The sequence below is a fragment of the Oreochromis aureus genome, linkage group 19, assembly GCF_013358895.1.
Source record: "Oreochromis aureus strain Israel breed Guangdong linkage group 19, ZZ_aureus, whole genome shotgun sequence".
Taxonomy (NCBI): Eukaryota; Metazoa; Chordata; class Actinopteri; order Cichliformes; family Cichlidae; genus Oreochromis; species Oreochromis aureus.
The window spans coordinates 17316629-17337211 of record NC_052960.1 but is presented as its reverse complement, the minus strand read 5'-3'; the positions used below and the strand labels follow the sequence as shown (position 1 = coordinate 17337211).

Sequence of the window (20583 nt, the reverse complement as noted above, 5' to 3'; positions counted from 1 at the left end):
AGTACGAGTTGCTGACTTGTGAAACTGCTGAAAAGACAGTTATAGGATGCAGTCACTTTACTTTCTTTCGCTCTTACCTATATAATTACCAGTTTAGTGCTTCTCTAAAAGGCTTTTTTGTAATTCATGAAAGGACAACAAATTATATCTGCATGTGAAAAATCAATTTGTACCTCAGATGTCTGTTTTTAAACTAAACTGGAAGCTCATGTGGCTTCCGAAGAACAAACTGGCCTGGAACAACCGACAACTGTTGTGCTTTTTGGCTTTGAGGAACACGTGTTACTTATAAATAAGGACTGTCTGTCTGTCCATCTGACATTTACATAGATTTAAGAAGGAAAAAAAGAACAGGGCAAGAAAAAAACTCACATTCTTTCCTGCATATAAAACGACAACATCAATCCACATCAACTCGTATTACAAGAACAGTACTTCTCAGTGTTGTAGTATACTCGTGCACATGCACAGAAAACCAATCTATTATAAAATGTAAAATAATGGTTTCTCACCTGCAAACTGTCGGGTTTTCTTTCTGGGTGGTGGTACTGCTCTGTCCCGTTCTCAATGACCGTAAAAACTGAGAAAACAAACACAAAATGAACTTTGCCCAACTAAACAGTCTTAATAAAGTTGTACTTAGTTTAAAAGTAGCAGGATATAACTGTATCAGAAGGCAAAAAATGGATCTAATGTTGTCACATGTGGAAGAAAATCAAGACTAAATCAAGAGCATAAACGTGTCTGCAGCGGAAACCATTGGCCTGAAAGTGGCACTTCAAATCTAAGTGTCATCACTGTGATCATAGAAATCCACATATAGTTTTCAGTTAACATAATTAGATTTTTTCCCCGATAGCTTGAGCTAATCATAAAACAAGAGCAGTTGGAAGGCGAGCACATGACACAAGCTAAAAGTGAAGCAATTTCTTCTTTTGTTGGGCTAGTTCAGCAGTATTATTACCACGCTTCAAACAGCATTTTCCAAAACAATGTCTTCTTTTTGTAGTCTTTAATTCAATCGTCTTAGGCTTAATACTCTGGAGTATAAAGGGTCACTGCATTGCCCTTTACTACAGATGCTATTGTGCAGCTGGAAAACACCACCCACTGCTGAATCAAGAGCTAAGCACAGTAAGGAACACAGAAAAGTTCACAGAACATCTTATTTTAAAGACTGACTTTAAAGGAGAATAAGGAGAAAATTTTGTTGATGGTTCATAGATGGAGAATTTGATGTTGCAACCTTCTTTAATTCTCTCTTTTATGGGAAGAGCAACAGCGGTGCATTTTTTCCTGTCACTACGTGGCATTAATCCAGATGCACACTGTGTGCTGCAGTGAATACTCACCATCATCGCTGTGTTTTCTCGACAGCTCCTGCCTGCTGCTGTGAGCCACAACTTCCTCTGGAACCTTATCCAAATCACTGGTCTGCAAAAACAAAAATCGAACGGGCAAAATTCAATTAGATAAGTGCAGAAATAGAGAGGGAATGATGTACTACTAATTAGTTAGATAGATAGTTAAAGGTTTGAGCACAGGATTAGTTCAAATTCATTCTTTTTTACAGAATAACCAGCTATCTGGGAGTCTGGAGAGCGGTAAACATGCTGTTTCATAGTCTACATTTGGAAACTATTATGAGAACCCCCGTTGAGATCACATTGTCTCTGTAAGCCTCAGCTGACACACACATACACCCATTCACTAACAGCTGCAGAGGACAGGACAGAATGGCCCTAACCCAACAGCTTTCAAATGTCATCATACAGAGGTGCGTATCCAGACTGCTCGTGCGGTTTAGCTTACATTAGCAGTGATACAATATGAAGAACAGATTTCCCTGTGCATTAAACGTGCAGATGGAAGAAGGCCGGAAGGGACTTTGGCTAAACAATCATTTTAATTCATCTTCAGAGCTGTAACGTGAGAGTTCCTGTCATAGGTCTGGACCAGACTGCCTTTATTGGTAGTGTTTACAGCCCTGCAGTAGCAATATCTATTTAGATCATCAGCTACACAGTGTCTGCTACAGTGAGACAAAATATAAAGTGTAGTCCATTTCCTGATAGAAAGTCTGTATATGCCTCAATAAAGAGGATACTTTATGATATGGACAAAAAGAAGCTGGCAAAAAAATAAATAAATTGAATTAATCTTTAAATAAAAGTAGAGAGAGGTATTTTGCTCTTACAGAGTTTCTGTGTGGAGATTCAGAACCGCTGGCTCTCTTTGTCCTTTGTGCCAGTGATGTGCCAAACCTCAGGGCTTCATACACGGGGTCCACCTTATTGCCACAGGCTTTAGAAAAGCAAGTTACAGACACAAAACCATGTGGCAAATTACCAGACTGTAAAACCTTGTGAATCCATTTTATTAAACTGCTCAATTCGAAACCCAGTTTTGGGAGAATGAAGTTGAAATGAACCAAAAGTATCCTATAGATAAGCTGCTCACCAATAGGCATGACTTCTTTGATGCAGCCATACTGTTCCTGGATCAGTAATGGAGAGCTGTAGTACCGCCGAAAGCCTTTTGGCTGAAGCGAGAAAGACACAGAGCGGTGACAGGCGTTAGAGACAAATCGATATACAGCACCGCAGGCAGTAAAGTGCTCCGACCATTAAATACTGCACATAACTCTGTTCATTTGGAGTTTCTGAATGTGGCTCTCACTTCATAGGGAAAAGGTTCTGCTACAAAGGATGGAAGTCAAACATTGTGAATGAATGCAGAGCATAATATTAATATGAAAAACAAAACCTTTAAAGCCTCATTTCCCATCAATTTCATCCTGATAATCCTACACCTGCCAAAAGAATTAGCCAAACATTTAAAACTAACTACTCTGCAAATCAGTAGTATCATTTTTACATTACTCATCATTCAAATTAGAATTTTTCACAAGCCTATTGTGAGCCTATCAAAACTGAAAAAACATACCTGATACTGAATAGCACTGTGCTCTTCTGTCCTAATTCAGCTTGTTAAATAAAGTTACAGCATCTAACAGCAACACTGGAAGCTTGCTCAGCTAAACGGCTTTTTTCATCTTTTCGTGGGAATGTGAGGAGGACACAGAATATCATTTCCTAAGATCGATCATGTGTTGCGTTTTGTAACCTGTGCATAAGGTAAAGAGGGGAAAAGCAGGCAAACGCTACAAAGCAATTCCAGTACTAATCACGAGTTTTCATACACAGATAACGCTCTGTAATGTTGACAATATTCATCACACCATAATGACATAATAACTACAGCAGCACCAAAAAGCGTGTAGGCATGGTCAATGGTCTGTGCTTTTATGGCTTACTCTGCAAAGCAAATGACGAAACGAACATATTGAGGATAGTTGGAGAGACAGATGAAGGGCGGAGCGGAGCACAGATGCTGAAGGGGCTGTTTCTGTTCACAAAATGACGTCAGACTCGGTCCACACTCAATACTGCATTAAGCTGAGGCTGAGAAGCAACATTAGTCCTATTCAGCTTTACTTTTTTCCATGCTAATGATGTATAATTTTAAAACTGTGCACGACCATGATAGCAGAGCAGCGGATTTGTTACACAGAGTTAAAATCTGAATGTGCAGCAGTAGAAAACATGATCAAATATGATACTTTGGTTCATGGAGTTCACTGCTATGAAACCAAGAAGGTAAACTTCTAAAGTTTTTATCGTAATTTATCTGCCTGTCAAGTTTTCCCCCGATCTCCCAGGCCTTCAAACATTTATCACTTATATATCTATTACCTGCCTGCGTTCCATCTAATCAATACCACCCCATCAGGTCTGAATCCTTGGTAAGCATACAGAAGATTGAAATGATGCCTAGTTCCGACGGTGTCAGCTACAGCACACCCAGTAATGATTAATGTATATATTTGCAGTTTATTTTCACACACTGCAGCAATTCATCGATACTGTACTGTTTTCAGTCTTGCTTGATTAAAGCAGCTTAAATTCCCAACTGGATGTGCGGCTCAGTGCGCGTTTCTTGCTCATAGAGTTGCCTTTTCTTCCGTTTGTTTACATTTCGAGTACTCAAGTCGCGGGTGGTGAAATCGGCGTCGCTAATCAGTCCTGATTAATTCTTCGTTTGACACTTCTCGTGATGAGGCGGCTAAAATAAGCAACCCCTAAGCGCTTCGGGCACATCTCAAGAAACGAGGCGTCAGACTTCCAGGGCCAAACTCATTAAGGAAAAGGTTAAAAGAGCGTGCTCGTTGGAGCCCATCTGGTTCACGTGGCAACAAACAAAAAGATACCACTCGCTGCTCAATGCCAGAAGTCACAGACAGCTTAATTTTCTTTTACAAACCATCCAGTATATAACAATTATAGTTTCTTTGCAGTTTCTAAACTTCTTTAGAAAACTGGAAAAAGACACTCATCTGTCAACTTCCTGTTTATTGGGAAAATAGTCCAGGGAAAATGTCTTTTTTGTTTCTAGAAGTATCCAGAAAACATATTAATTAGAAGGGATCAGTACAATATTATTATAGCTATATCCTAACAGGTTTTCAAGTAATCTGCATCACGTGTAAAAGGTCAACACATAACACATAAAAAGTACAATGTCAAAGTCTTCTTTGAAAGATTCTTTAAATCGTTTTTTTACAAAAACAGGGAAAACATGTAGTGATTATTGAAAGAAACCCAGTTCTTGAAAATTTAGTATAAAAGGCAAAACCTTGGCTTGAAAACCTTGAATGTCAATATTTGGTATGAGCACATTCATATGAACTTTCTTTTAATTTCATTAAGTAGTTTTTGGGAATAATTCTTCAGGCTTCTTGAAGGACATTCAAATCTTATCTGTTCAATACCAGAAAGTCTGACTCCTTGGAAGCAAAAAATGCAGAAATGAATGGTGGCTCAAGACTTTTGCACTGTGGCTCTTGGTTGGGTCCAAGAGATTTTTGTTTCTGGGTTCTGACTTTGCCTTGTATTACACTATTTTTTAAAGTTTTGGACTCCTGTTGTATACTTTTGTTACTATTGAGTCTTTGATTTTTGTTTTTGCTTCATAGTTTTGCAAACCTGTGTTTTGGTTCATGTTTCCATTGATACTGTAGTATGATAAGCTTTTATTTTAGCATTTGAGCCGTCTTGCTTTATTTTAGCTTTAGCTATTTTAGCTTCAGTTCCTACTTTGAGTTTCTCTCTTTGTTACATCATCCGGCTCATCTTCCAATGCTTAGCCATCTGTTCTCAAGTCTTCCCCATCTCAGTCTTTATGTTTAGTGTGAGTCTTCTTGTCTCCATGTTTAGCATTTGTCTTTTGGACGGTTCCCGCTTTACTTCGAGGCTTGGTTTCCTTCATGCCTCGTGTTTGTTTTACTTCCCACTTTGTAACTGTCCTGATTGTTTTCACCCGTGTAATCCCCTTCACCTGTGTCTCGGTCCTTGTATAAATAGTCCAATCTCTCTCTCTTTGTCCTCAGAGTATGAAGCTTGACGCGAGTTCAAGCTGGTTATCAGCTCACTAATGCTGTGTTCCTGAATAAGTCAGAAGTCAGAGTTTCTGAGTTCCCAGTCAGAAGTTAAATCTGGAATGCCCCCTCAACTCAGCCCCAGCAACTCAGAGTCAACAATCCAAGCTGGCGGCATTGAACATAAACAGTAGTAAAACTGTAAAACTTTTAATCCGTGCTGCCACCGTTGTGTATTTGTGCCTCACTAAATAAACCATACGCAGAGCACTGACCCAGCTCTATCCGTGAATGTGCCGCGGCGGGGTTTTAAGTGCAAAAAAAAGTAATATGCTTTGCTAGTGATAGCTCTACCTAGCTTAGAATCAAACCAAAACCTGTTTTTCTTCACTTTTTCTGCTACGCACTCAACGAACTCCCCGGTTCAGACATCCGAGGTCCGAGTTGTCTGGAACGCCGCATAAGTTAACTTAATCGGTTTCCTCTGGTGTTCAGATAAAAGGGGTGGCATCTGACTAATCGCAATTACTGATAAGTGTACTGGCAGCAGAGCGGCTGGTTGCGTAAAAGAAGATAAAACTGTACTATGGGAAAAATATGAAGAGGTTAAATGAATAATACAGGCTAAAAGCAACGTAGCTGCTGCAGACAAATCAGCAGCTTGAGTTTGCGCGAGAGGAAAAGCAGTAGCACTAAAAGCACTGTATAAATGTGTGAGTACTCTAAGCTCTTTGGTCAGTTAGACTGGGAAATAACTATTAAATTAATGAAGTCTGGTATATCTGAAGGCAGCAAAGACAGCTGGAAAAAATGCCGACTGTGGAATTAACAGACTTACGAACATCACTGCTCTGTCACTATGACACAGGAGAAACTGATGTGTTATAATTACATTTTACATGTACATTTGGTGGTGTTTAATGATCTGAGATTAAAGATGAAATGTAAATAGAATTCAAACATAGGTTTTATCTATGTGCAAATAGGTGTCGGGGGAAAAAACTGAAGAATAAATATGTGTCTAAGAATCTCTATTTAATACTAAATGGTCATCAGGAGCAGACAAAGACTTCAGACCATCTTGCTATTCTTGCACAGAGGGATGTGGGAAGTTATTTTCCGGAGAATTGGTTTGTCAGTAAGCGGTAATTTCATATCTTGATCATAACCACCTGTTAGGTCTTCAGCATTAGTTACGTTAACCACTTTCGTAGTACAGAAAAACCAGGATTAATCCTAATGGTACCCAGATAAGATGAAGTCCTGCTTCATTTGTCTAGGATCCCTGTCTGCTCCTCATGTTTTTTATTATCCCCTACCTGTTTTTAGACCAATCTCACATCATCTACCTTCTTGTCTTGCATTTGGGTCGCTGTCTACACGCTACTTCCTTGACAACATATGGCAAATCACTTCAGTGACTTAGCCCTTTTTGAGAAGCTAAACCAAATTTGGCAAAGTACCCGCATCTCAGAGATCTAGTGCGTGTCCCTTCTGACCTCAGCGACTGTAGCACTGAGACTTTGAACCATCATTTGCGCCGAGTACAAAGGAAACACAAAGCGATAAAACATCTGGATGAAGCTGTGGCAGTCTTGGAGGTGTTGCGGCATTGTGCAGAACCCCTGTTATTGTTGATATTTGTGATAAACACTGCTCATCAAAAGCTGACGCGTTCATCATGAGTAATGAGCTAAATTAATTAAACTACTTTTCGGATCACGTTGTCGAAGCAGGTTTTTAAGTCCGATATGTAAAACATGCACTGTTTTAGCTGCGTTTCACGGAGTGACTCACAATGAACTGACACATATTGATTAATAATCACGTTTGATCCAAACTGGCAAGTCTCCCAGAAACGTTATTTGTACTGGAGCTGTCGGGGCTGAATGTTAACATAAACCGAGTGCGTCAGAAAAAAGGCGTCAACTTCTCTTTTTAAGTGACCCCCATACTATACTGCAAACACAGTGTAGCAGTTATGTGGAACAAAGAAAACACATTCCTGTAGAATAAGAAAAACTTGTTGTTAACTGATTATTGTCACCCCTGAAAATGTTGTGTCCAGCTTAGCTGTAGTAAAACATTTAACTGAAGTAATGTTATGTAACCAGCAAAGCTGAACTACATGTTGAATAGCAGTAATTATCAGCAGCACTCGATACAGAGTCTCTACAAATGTACGAGTGGGTACAGAAACACACTGGTTTCATGTTAGCAAAGATTCAAAGGATGAGCTAACTTGGTTTCTTTCTGAGTGGCTCTCAGGCCAAGAGAAACAAGCATGGCAGCAGAAGAGTCCAAGTTTAGAGTTAGTTGAATTTAGAGCTGTACTCCACTGGGGAAACTTCCCTTTTTATGCTCGACCTCTCGACCTCATTTTCCACTCCTGAGAGCCGATCATATCTACAGGCCTCATCTCTAAGGCATCTGGTGGAAAGACGACACAAAGAAAAAGGAGAAACACTGCCTGTACTGCCAAGTTATTTACACGCATTGATTCACTTTATCCGACTCAACTTATTCCATTTCCTTTAGTAACTTCAGACAAATTTGCTAAGTTGAGGTGTGGACACCAAGTATCCAACCAAACATGTGGCTCTAAAGTCTCTTTCTTCAGTGCAGGATGAGCACAAATGATTAAAAGGTCCCAGTTCGATCCAGTCTTCCAGCTTTTAGACCGCTATGGAAGTGAAAACGCTTATTGGCAGTTGCTTTTACAAGTCAGGCCGAAAACTCCCCAGCTAAAAACACCCAGACCACCCCGGTGAACCCATTCCACAACCAGGGTTTCATTTTTATTTCATTCACAGATGATGCGAGCCATTAAAGATTGCGAATCATATTGCAGAACTCTAATTTCAGTTGTTATCACTCTATAATGAGGCTGTGATGTGTTTCTTGGGGAGAAACCACATTTGGGGCAAAATGACACAATAATTATTATTTTCTCCAAGTTTTTCATCACGTGAACACATTTGAAACCTCTCTCACTGAATGTTGTGGTTCCTGAGCATCAGCTCGTTAGTAGGGAAACTTCCTAAATGAAACAACACAGGTTCTGGATTTAAAGCACATTGCAGATTTTTTACTGAAAGCCCCTAAAAAAGGCGGTTGTGGATCATGAGGTTTATTCATTCACTTAATCTGATCCCCAGTTCCTCGTGTCTGTATGAGGAAAGATGTTCAGTATCGCATTGGACCCCAGAAACTCACCACATGTCAATGCTGCGTACCATAAAAAACATCCTATACATGCATGTAAATGTGGCTTGTAGTGTGAAGCACTTCAGTTGTTGATAAGACTAGAAAAGTGCTGCATAGATGCAGTGCATTTGCATTTTACAGACTTAAATGAGCACATAAAATATCAGATAAGGTCCTTAAAAACCACTCCACCCTGTAATTCCACAGTTCCCTGAGTGTTAAAGTAACGCTGCTACTCTGAAATGTCAAACACATCATAAAGCCTGCCCATGTGACTTCATCAATAGTGGGTTTAAGAAGCTGCCTCTCGGTGACCACGTTTGTCCAGAAGCGTGGCAGAACTTGAGAGAGGAGGGGAGGAGGTCAGTGTTTTTGTAAACGATGAGCTGCATTATCTAACACAGAGACAGCGATGATATAACGATGATGAGGAGGATGACGAGGATGGATGGTGGTCACAGATGTACTTGCACACTCACACATAGAGTGTGATTTCTGAATAAGCACATTCTGCTGGGAAGCGGTCAGACAGCCAGTTCTGATCTGCTATCGCAGTACTGACATCAATAACTATATTCCTGAGGCGCAGTCTCCCAAAAGAGTCTTGACGGCTGCTCTTATTTTATATCATGCATCTTACCAGTTTTCCCATGCAACGCTGCTGCCCAACACCGTTCTCACACTTGTGGTGGAGGCTCATCTTGCAGGCTTTGCAGCGGAGGCCGTGCTTCGCCGTGTTTCCCGCCAGGAACACCACATGCTTGGCTGTTGTGCCTGATACATACAGACAAAGAGGCAATGTCGGGAGCTGGAATCAAATTGTGTTCTTACAACTAAACAGCAAGTTACAGAGAAAAAAAGCAGAGGAGATGAAAATATTGTCCAGAACGGCGTCTCATTTATTTATTCATTGTTTTTACACTCTTATTCCTAGTTTCTGGAGCCCTTCCCAGCATGCACTGAGAAAAACCTGTGAAATGACATGTGGAACATTTTAACAGGGAGAAAAATTTACAAAATGCAACTCACAGCGTGCACTTCTGCAAAAATCAGTCCGACTGTGACTGAGCCAGGCGTGTCTCCACCGTGTTAATATCGCTCGTCAAACTGCTACCTGTGTGCCGGTTCGCTGTCACTTATTAATGCCTGACTCACAGCTGATGAGATAATTGAAGATTAATTTGAGATCCAAAAGTTATGCAATGATGCAGGTGCAATCATTTTGCAAGTGTTTGTGTGTATTTGTGCATGCAGGTGTGTAGATTAATAAAAGAAAAATAACGGGAAATGGAGCGAAGGATGGAGAAACGAAAATGAGAAGGACAGGGCGGAGTCTTAAAGGTGCAACAGAATGAACCTCACAAAGAAAGATACCAGCAGTAGATGTGCATTAAGTAGGGAATATTGGTATTTTTAGGAGTTGAGGATCACGTATGTCTATAAATCCCTACGTGCCCCACACACCTTCCTGCCCTCTCCTCTGTTTGCCATCCTCTCAGAAGTTTGCAGCAGCCAATCTTCAGTGAAGCTTTCTGCAAACGTAGCCCAACTTACAGCTTAGTTCATTGGTTCATTATAAAAAACAATGTTTCTCTTTCACATTTGAAGGAAGAAGACCTTGCTTTATGCACCTAATGGCAAGAAGTTCAGGGTGTCAACTTCCTAACCTAAAAAATGTAAACAACCGTGATATCACTGTCAATCACAGACCATGTTCTTACCCAAGGCCAAAAGAAGCTAGCTATATGACATATTTACCTGTAGGCTCAGAGTTATCATCCCCTACCCTCTGATCCAGTCAGATACAAATGAGAGACGAGTAAGCTGGCCAAAGCCTTGACCTATTTTCCAATAAAAATGATAAATCAGTCCAAATCAAAGCTGGTAAGCTAATAACTTTAGTGCTTAAGCTAATGGACAGCTATTATGACTGCTGTGCATCAAGCGACATGAGGCAAGATATGAAAAAAAAAAGACTAATTTATCTTCTTATGAAATAAGTGGGGAGTCTGTGGAGTAATAAATCTAACATGGCAAGATAAAATCAATAAACTGGTATGAGACATACAGTACATACCACGCTAAAAAAAACAAACATCACTTACAACCAGCCACTGTATATCCTATGAGAGCTCGTTCATATTAACAAAAGAGTACAATGTTTCCAAGTCCCAGAGCTGCTATTAGTTGGAATCTGGCAGCTATGCAGCTCTGGCTCTTCATTGATTAATCAATAAGCACGTGCCCTGCTTAGGCCCACGCTCTTCATATGTGCGTGTGAAAGTGTGGACATGCGAAAGGAAACATTGATCTACTTCTGTGAGCATCAAAGGGAACAGACACAACATAAGATGATCTGTCTGCTCCAAGTTTCATCACAGAAGTGTTGTCAGTATGTGTCGTTTCTGTTTACTGTGGACCCGCCACAGTGGCAAGGAAACAATGTCGTGATTTCAGTCCAGATCATCCTCAGAAATGCACGTTCGGTTTCACGAGCGGGTCGAGGGGGGTCACCGAGCAGAGGTGATCAGGGGAAACCTGACCCCCCACAGCAGGACTGTTAACACGAGATACTGTGTGCTTAAGAAACAAAGCTCTTCGTGTGTAGTTTACTTAGCCAACAAGGGGGAAAAAATCTCTGCCTGCTCTTCATGTGCTGTAATGTAAACTGGCGTCACAGCTATTTGGATCTGGACAGCAGTGACAGGAACTTGAAACTCAGTAATGGGTGGAAAACAGTATCTGTATTTCCCATTTAAAGCTGTTGTGTCGCTTGGCTGGGCTGAGCTGCTCCGGTGGAGTTAGTGATGCTGAGACGGAAACTGAGAGAAACGCGATCCCGGCCCTGAACCCTCGCCACAGAACAACAGAACAACAATGACAGACGCGGAGGCAATGAGAAGCAACCTGCGCCGATTTCTAGGTCGCTCTAAATCGGGTCAACTGATTGTGTTGCTTAACGAGCACCTCAAGTTTCATTTCCCTTCAGGTCAACAAACGATCTCCCTGCGGTATCTCTGAGACATCCGGATTCAAGCTCTTGTCCGTCTCCGCGGATGCACTGGGACAGGGAGCAAATTAAGCGCTTGTCAAGCTGTTGTTGATCGGCTTGTTTGAGCTGACTCATTCCAACATGGGGGAATAATGAGACGCCTCCATGTTAACTAATAAGGGAACAAACCGCTGTGTTTCAGCAGGCACATATAGGAAGGTGACACTGTCATCCTCCTGAGGTAATGGAAGGATAATGATGTTAGTCTGGATGTGTGTGTGTGTGTGTGTATAGGTGCTTTTTTGGTTCAGGGCCTGAAGGCATTATAGCTGCGGGGAATCTGAGTGACAGTGCTGATCTCTCTGGCATTTGCTTTTTCTTTTTTTTTGTGGATACTCTGCCATTAAAGCTTATTATTCATTTACAGTACAGTAAAGGACGAGACTCCTGCCAGCTTTTCTGTACCGTCATCATCTCACCTCATAACCTCTCTCCTTCCATTTCCTCCTCTCTCCTCCCTACAGCCCTTCTCTCAGCCATACATTGATCCATTAAGCCGTCATTTTTACTTCACACCTCCTGATTTCCCGTGCAAATAACCCTCACTGAGACAATAACCCCTCCACCTCGTCTTCTTCTTAAACTCTGACCACAAAAGCTTTCTTTACATTTACTTAAAGACTTGCAGTTAGTTTCTTCCACAGCATCGGTCATCAAGCAGCCTTTCAGTGTATCTGTTAGTATTGTTTATTTATTTATTCACATATCTGATCAATGTCAGATAGCATTGTTGCTGTTATATCTCAACAGCCACAGTAACTGCTGAGATATAAGAGTCTGGAGCACCTGGAAACCTCTGGGACTGAAAATTAAGCCAGTACAGAGGTGCAGAAAAACTTTTACTCAACTGGCATCTATAGCAAGTTTTCATTCAAAAAAGTTTATGCACAGCTAATCTGATTTTATTGTATTAAGTCATGAAGTGATGTGACGTTTTAGGGTTTTCACCAGCATCCCGTAATAAAAGCATAAAAATAGCATCACAATTAATTATGGAAGAGCTTTAATTAATAGCTGGTAATGACGCAGCTCCACCCTCTTACCCTCTCATGGACAAGACAAATTGTCACACTTTATGTCCATCTTTTGTATACAGTCTATGGTCCGGGAAAAAAATGACCTTCCTGTCAACTGACAGATGCTGAAATTACCGCTTTGAGCCAATGCTCAAACTTCAATACATCAGTTTTTGTTCACATTTAACTGTCTTTAAACTTTTCATGATCCGACTTTCTCCAGATGACATTTTCCCCAATGGCACCCATGCAGTTTAACATTTGGTAATGGCTTTTTGTTAGTGGCGCACTGGTGCGTGAGACACTTTCAAGGCAGGACAGACAACGTCAGCTGCTGGATTTAACACTAAAATAGATAAATCAAGAATCAGAGATGTTCAGAGATGTCGCAGCACGTACCGCTTGCATCCAGGGTGACAGAAAGAGATATATGGTACATGTGAGATGTGTGCGTGAAGTGCAGTGTGTCACTGAAATGTAACAAAATACCGGAAAACGCCACTGACACCAGCATGAACAAAACTCTCACATAGTAAGTGCACGAGTAGTGTATGTGTATTAGAGGGAGATGCAATGAAGTGTCATTTAATACCACAGCCAAGCATCTCTACTGGGAAAACCTTGACCTCCTAGCACAAGATTCATTTCTTTCCGGGGTCAACAAAACCTGTCATGTACATTTAAGGAGTTTAATTGCGCAGATTAGTGCGTGTTAATTTTGCCAGATTATCGAGTTTTGTTAATCCCAGGAGTGAGCATGGATCCTTTGGGTCTTTTAGGGGATTTTGAAAGTAAATAACTGTTTAACTCTTATAAGCTGACAGAGATTTCATGACTTCTTCTGCACATATCCTGCATATTCTGTCATCGCAGAAAATCAGGAGCAAGACTAATCATACATTTTTAAGCTTTTTTTTCTTGCCTAAAAAAGGCAAAAATTACCAGGGAAATGAGCGAACTGTGAGGATGGATGCTTTATGTGCAAATGCCATACATACCATAGAGACTATGTAATAAATGACAGAAAACACAAGCATGGAACAGAATGAGAAGAAGGGTAAAGTGGCAGCAAAGTGTGGTTTGAAAACTGAATACAGCTCTTTTGTTTGTATTGATGCTTCGCCAGTGCAGAAAATCCCAGCATGAAGAATGAAACAGTCCTTGGTTATTCTGTGAGAACATCTAATGTTATGCATATCCAAAATTCAGTACGTGAAAGTAAACGGGCATCTATCTTACATGCAGGTCATTTTGAAAAACGAATTAAAAACTAATATCTTTATTGCTCAAACAGAAATTAATCTCTTTGTTCTACTACCTTACCTTCATCTAGTAGACCTAATGAATGAGTCAGTGAGCACTATACTATAATTAAACCTATTTTTATTCTAAATGACACACCGAAATTGACGCATTGAGGTAATAAAAGACTCCAGTAGGAAGAAGGTGGGTGTTTATTTCTTTTATGTCTGCCTTATACAATAATAGCATACATGTATTAGACTATTTAAGAGTGAAAGGTGCATCATAAATACACTACACATAGATTTATACGGCTTTTTTTTCTGAAATAAGAACAATTCATATTAGATTGACCCTGGTGACTAAAAGAAAAACAGCACATCCTTATATTTTTGCATTTTGAGTGTATGGGATATTTTTATGACAGCTTATTCAATTATTTTGTTAGAAAGTCAAATATCTACTCGCAACACTATTTGTGTACCTTTAGAGGTGCAAGACTGGATTTTTTTGTGCAAAAAAATATGAACTTTATTTGAAAAATGTTATAAAAACTTGTTGCATGATTATGTAACTCCATAAACCTGGAGACATTACTGTAAGCTTGTCCAATCAGTTGAGTCCACCCTTCTCCTCCTCTATTATCTCTCCTTCTGTCTCCTGTGTGCTGCTCTTTGACTCTGGGACACTGAGTCAGAATTTGATAACACCATCGCATATCATTACACACAAACACACACAGGGAGGGAGAGACAGAGAGCGATAGTGTTCTCATTAAGGTGGGACAACTGAAGACCAGGGCAGCATCTTTTTTTCATGTGCGGACCAGAGGGCAGCTCAGCATCACATCCTCACCACCAACAGACCAGCTGAGTCTCATTCAAAGCCACTGGATGCGCCTCACTGACCACGTCAGATAACAGACCAGCGTATGTTACAATGTTCATAAATGTGTAGCAGTATGTTGCTGAAGCTGTGAAAAAGTTTTTTTTCTGTGGCCTCGCATTAGAAAAAGTTTCACTCTTGTTCGGATTCTATCCTTGGGTGATGATAAATTCTGTGTTACTCCAAGAAAAGCCTCTAAATTTCCTTTAATGTGAGCGAAAATCGGGTTAAATCATAAAATGAATCTGTAGAACTCAACTCTACTTTCCAATATAAATTCATTTAACTGTGGTAAGAACTTCATAAAACTCATTATCAAGTACTGACTTTAACTTTATTGTAAAATAAGTGGATATCCTCCCTGGACTTTCTAGCAAGAGGCTGCCCGTTTACAAGGTATTCATTTTATAAATCAGCCACACCACAACATCTTATCCCAACCACAGTAAAAGCAGTATGCTTACACTGTTCAGCCAAACAGATAATTGTTATGCACTGTGACAGTCCAGAAGCCTTCATCCAAAAACTTGTGAGACAAGGATATAATTTACGTGAAGACATTTATAAATGGCATGAATGTGTTTTGTTATATTTAAAAACCTGGGTGTCTGGGAATAATAGTCTGTGTATAAGGAGTGACGGTTGTGTACCTGATCTGATCACAACTATTTTATAACCAATCAAAGACGTGCACGTGTTTCTTTTTCACTGCAGTGATATGATAAATATCGGCTGGTTTGTAAGAAAACCCTGAATGGACCACTGCTTGACACAGAAGCAGTGTCACCATTTATCCACCTGCCTCATAACCATGAAGTAATTTTTGCACTTGAACTGCAACTTCTAATTGCACAAATAGAAGCATAAACTCTTGCAAGATATTAAACTGATGGTATAACTACACTTATAAACGTAGGTGCTCGTTTACATGTCTACCTTCCCAGTACGAAGTCTGATCTCACTTATCTGCTACCAAACGTGATGCCAGGGGCTAGTTGAGCAGATTGTAATTATCAAACTGCAGACTCCCTGAGATGCAGAGCCTTAGCAATGATGGTTAAGCGAAAGGAACCAGAACATCTGGCAAGGGGAAAACAGGTAGCTGTGCTGGCACAGATGTTGCTGGCTATCTGACACCCCAGCAGACAGATGGAGGGACTGGGCTCAGTGTGTGAATCAGAAGGATGGAGCTACTTTGGTCACGTGTCAACAGATTAAGTCAGAGGCTCAGTGTCAGGTGTGCAATTGTCTGTTTTTTTGTTGTTTAGATACTCATAGTGTGTGTTTTAGAGCTTTGCCAACTATTCATACTGAATAATGGAGCATAAATCCACATGTCACGTTGCGTTTAACCCTTTGCGCACTTTAATGCATGTTTCTCTGGTGGAAGAACACCTGGTGGAGAGCTCATTATTGAAAGGTATTTCCTCACGATATGATTGCAGGGCTCATTGGATGATCAGGCATTTGCCTTCTCAGCTGTGTTTGATGTTCTGATGAAGGAGAGCAGTGCTGTTACCCCTACCTACAATCATGTGGTTGCAGACGTCGCAGAACGTGGGCTTCTTAAAGATGTGCTCCATGAAGCAGTGTCCCGCCGAGTCTAACTGCATCGGGTTGCGTGGTTGGGAGCGCGACGTGGGAGGAGGTGCGCAGGGAATAGCCGGAGGAACTGGAGGAATGGGGAGGTTGGTGCTGTGCGGCGGGGCCATCCCAATGTTGCAAAGATGGCCCGTGCTGCTGCTCACGTCAGAGAGGAGCTCCGTCTTGTTTTCGCTGCTGTTCCGGAAGAAGTTGTCGGCGCTCTTGCTGCGGATGCTCTTGGTCTTGAAGGACAGGGAACGTTTGAGTCTTTGCAGCTGAAACAGGAGAGGATGAGTTCAAGAAAAGTGGAGCAAAGAAGAGAAAAGACAGACTGCTTGAGAGAAAATGAGGAGACAGAAAAATTTTGAGCGACCAAGTCCATTTGTGGAGTAACCTTCAGGCAAATCTCATTCACTGATGCCCGATAACATGACTATTACCGTGGTCTCAACTTATCACCTTTCAGTAGAAAACTTTCCAGGTTGCCTACCTGGGAGGGTAATGTGATTTTCTGGTTAGGCCAGTGTATCACATTAACACCATTCCTCACACACTGTGCTGTCATTTCTGGCAGCAGCCCCTATCAATCTCATTATGCTTCTCCTTTACAGTAACGCTATTCATAATGCTCCACGCTGACAAATCATTTAATTTAACCAGTGTGTGTACCCCCGAAACCCACTCAAATCTGGGCTCAGACACATAATAAAGAATTGCTAAGCCACTCTAATGTGATTTTATGGTTCAGCTTCCAGGCTGGTGTGTGGCTATAAATCCCCGATTGAAAAAATAGATTATGTTTTCTGATAGGTCGGGAAAGACTCCTAATGATTCTCTCACACAGCACCGACTTGTCTTTACATCCGCCTTTTGTAAACACCTCTGAGGATTTATTCGTCCTGTTTGTTGCAAAGCACGCAGACGCAGTCATACGTGGTGCATTGTTTCTGCGCTTGTCATTTTTGTGAACATGCCTGCACAAATTGCTTAGAGTGCTTAGAGTGCTTATCGTTGCGGCTTTGTTATGGTGAAGATCAATCAGTCCTGCAAGTCAATCTGGAAACAATCAATTTTAGACCCTTTCTCTGTCATCATCACCCACACATGAACGCATACACACAGAAGCATGAACCTACAGAACCAATACATCCTCCTGCAACCTGTTACAGCTGTTTTCCTGCTGATCCATGAAAAGAAAAACAGTAGTAAAAGTAGATGGAAAAGCTATTTCTACCAGTAAATGTGTGATGATAAAGGGCACTGCCCTCTTTTTTTTTTGTTCTACTGTGGCTTTAATGTATATAAAATAAAGCACAGTGAAGGCATGTGTGCATGCATCGAGGAGCTCATGCTGTATTTCGATGGCGCCAAATCTCTAAGAGTTCTGCTCTGTTAGCAGGGAGGGTTAATGGGGGCTGGGTGGAGCACTGCAACACAATCCGCCAAAGCCAGTTATCACATGGGATTATAACTCAAATGACTTTAAATACGATGCAGCTTAAACAAAGAGTGCCCTCTAAAAATATGGGTGAAGATGGACTTAACCTGGTTTGGCACTGACTTCGTTAAGTGGAGTAAAAGTTGTGGAGTGAACAACTTTTATTCACATGCAATCATGACTCTTCTGACGGACTGATATCAGCAGTATGCGCCACAGTTTGCACAAGAGTGGAGGCTCACCTTGCGCTTGTGATGTTCAGGCCTCACAGTATTCTTAAAGGAGGGATAAAAACACAAACACAGCTTTACTTAATGGTTGTAAACTTGTTCAGCCTTCTGAGGAACTTATTCTACTTATCATGACTGTAAGAAAAATAAAACACTTTCTTTAAATGCCTTTTTTGCTCTATGACAAATCACCTATGATGCTGGAAGTGAGTCTGGTTGTTTGGCAGAAGCTTGGAAATTGCATAAAGTCAGCCAGGAGTCTGCTGAAATATCCAGCAAAACGTGCCAAAGTACAAGTTCCCATGCTGAAATGTTTCAGCTGAAACTAAGAAAACTGAACAACAGCTTGATCATACAAAAACCACAACCTCGCTGTCAGGAGGAGACAGAGCATGAGATTCATCTGCCCAGCAAGGGAATTGTGGTGGGAAGAGCTGTCACAGCTATCCACTGCCATGATCACTAGTCCAATATTGTACTGCTAAATGTAGTAGTCTGGGGGTCAACATGTGACCCACATAGATGGTATAACGCCAGAGGCAGCTGCGAGCTCTATCACACAGCCTCATTTCCAAGTAGAAAGTCCAAGCCATGTGCCTTTTATTTATTTATGAAAATACACATATTTTTAAGACCATATTGTTTCCTGTTTTTAATTCAGTTTTAATTTAAATTACCTTTCCTTGCTTGATGTATATTTAAAAACCAGTACCAACATCAGCTGGACTTATACAGGTTATTTTCTATTATCTCCTCTAAAGAAAAAGACCACAGTATACTTCTCATATAAAACCACAGAGAGCATGTGAGCTGCTGTGCTGTGAGTTTAAACTGATCTCAGCGTTATCTTCTGTTTAACCTCGTTATCTTCGTGGTTTGTCTTCCAGTTGTAAGCTACAGCTCGTATTATTTGTTATGGCTTCCTTAAATCTAATCAGATCAGGTTGTTTTAGGATGTTTTATCAGTGTGTTATCAGTCATTTAAAGGAGGAGGAAATGTGCGGTCTTCTTTCTGGGAGCTCATCCCGATTGAGCCCATTTAAATCTCGTATTAATAGAAGTTTTTTTAGCCTGCTTAATTTCTTATTCAGAGTTGTACTGGCGTGCAGTGAAAAACATTTTCGTGGTAAAGAAGAAAACAACAACAACAACAGGATAGTCCTACCTTGCTTTCTTGCTGGCTGGCGTTCGCCGTCGGGGATTTGGGTGTCTCATTCTGGTCCCGTTCGTCCTCTTTGCCCCCACTTTCGTCCTGAATTGTGCTGGCCGGCGGAATCATCCTCTCTGTCTGTACTCTGTAAAAAGATACTGCTCAACTGAGTTCGTTTCCCCCCTAAGCGGTTTACATCGTTTCTGTTCTTCTAATGGAAATAATAAAAAAGATAAGTCATTTAGATCCGTTGCTGATATATTGTAAAGAGGGAAGAAACGAGGAGGAAAACGTACTGAAAAGACACGAGGGTGGAAAAAAGTGGTTTCCGAATCAAAAGTTGCAAGTAATTCCAGATCGGCTTCAAAGTGCCCTGTCCGTCTGAAAGAGGCTTTCGTGTTTATCGTGGCGTCGTGCGTAACTGCCAAGACATCTCCAAGTCCACGCTGTGCGCCGTGCGCCTCGCGTTGTCAATACTTTGAGGGCGGAGAGCTGTAAGCGATCAAGGGAGGGTAGGGCTGAGAAGGATGGAGAAGGAGGAGAAACGCGACACAACGAGTCTGTCTTGCCATAATTCACATGCAAGATGCACTCAAAGGGAAAAAGCTCATTCTCAAATGGATCATTGCTCTTCTTAAAAGAAAAAGTCAAGGACGTACGCTGTTTGCACGAGTGCATACGTTTCTTTCAAACCAAATGTTATGTATAGCGCACTTGTTCAGATGAATTCCAAGAAATTGTACTTCAGATTGGTCCAGCTGCTTATTCAGTTGACAAAGACTGAGAGAATTTTCCAGAAATGTTTTAGGCAGCAAAACTTCACTCAAGTAAGGCTTGAACACCAACCTAACGCAAACTAAAGAATTCTCACAACTGATTTTTTTTTTTTTTGACACAAAAACAAGATGTTTTGAAATAAAATACGCCTGAGATGTTTTTTCCACAGCAATGGAGAAAAATGCATGATTACAGATATACATGCAGTTTCTTTTTAGAGTTATCAGACTTTCTTTTAGGTCAGAAAAACCTTTCACCTCATGAACTTTAGTCAAGGTCAAACACATTTGTGTGTGTTTACTTGTTTAGCTATTATAGTGAGGACCAGGTTGAGGTTCTAGACCATTTTGAGTGAGTTGGTCCTCACTTTTTCACACTCTCTTCAAAGGCCTGTTTGAGGGTTGCAGGTTTTTTGGGGGTCCACGTTAGAATTAGGTTTATGCTAAGTCTTGTAGTTGTATTGTTGGGATAATGGGCTAGGTATTACATTATGTCACCAAATATCCTCACAAAGATAGACAGCCAAATATAAGCATGTGTGTACTGAAAAATCGATAGGAGCTTT

At 40.8% G+C, this 20583-nt stretch overlaps 1 protein-coding gene across 2 annotated transcripts in view; it reads right to left on the bottom strand.

Annotated features, from left to right (window-relative positions):
- Window positions 1-19710, bottom strand: part of stac (SH3 and cysteine rich domain) — a 30298-nt gene extending 10588 nt beyond the window's left edge. The window contains exons 1-9 of one of the 2 annotated variants that reach the window (XM_039602966.1): window positions 19538-19710; window positions 19257-19386; window positions 18104-18136; window positions 16365-16698; window positions 9285-9418; window positions 2461-2542; window positions 2198-2304; window positions 1353-1434; window positions 513-580 (exon numbers count right to left, since the gene is read on the bottom strand). In XM_039602966.1, coding sequence (XP_039458900.1) covers window positions 513-580; window positions 1353-1434; window positions 2198-2304; window positions 2461-2542; window positions 9285-9418; window positions 16365-16698; window positions 18104-18136; window positions 19257-19370 — 954 coding nt within the window. In that variant the 5' untranslated portion in view covers window positions 19371-19386; window positions 19538-19710. Of the gene's footprint in view, window positions 1-512; window positions 581-1352; window positions 1435-2197; window positions 2305-2460; window positions 2543-9284; window positions 9419-16364; window positions 16699-18103; window positions 18137-19256 lie in introns of both variants that reach the window. The other variant, XM_031758372.2, reaches the window with a different exon arrangement.
- Window positions 19711-20583: the final 873 nt, after the last annotated feature.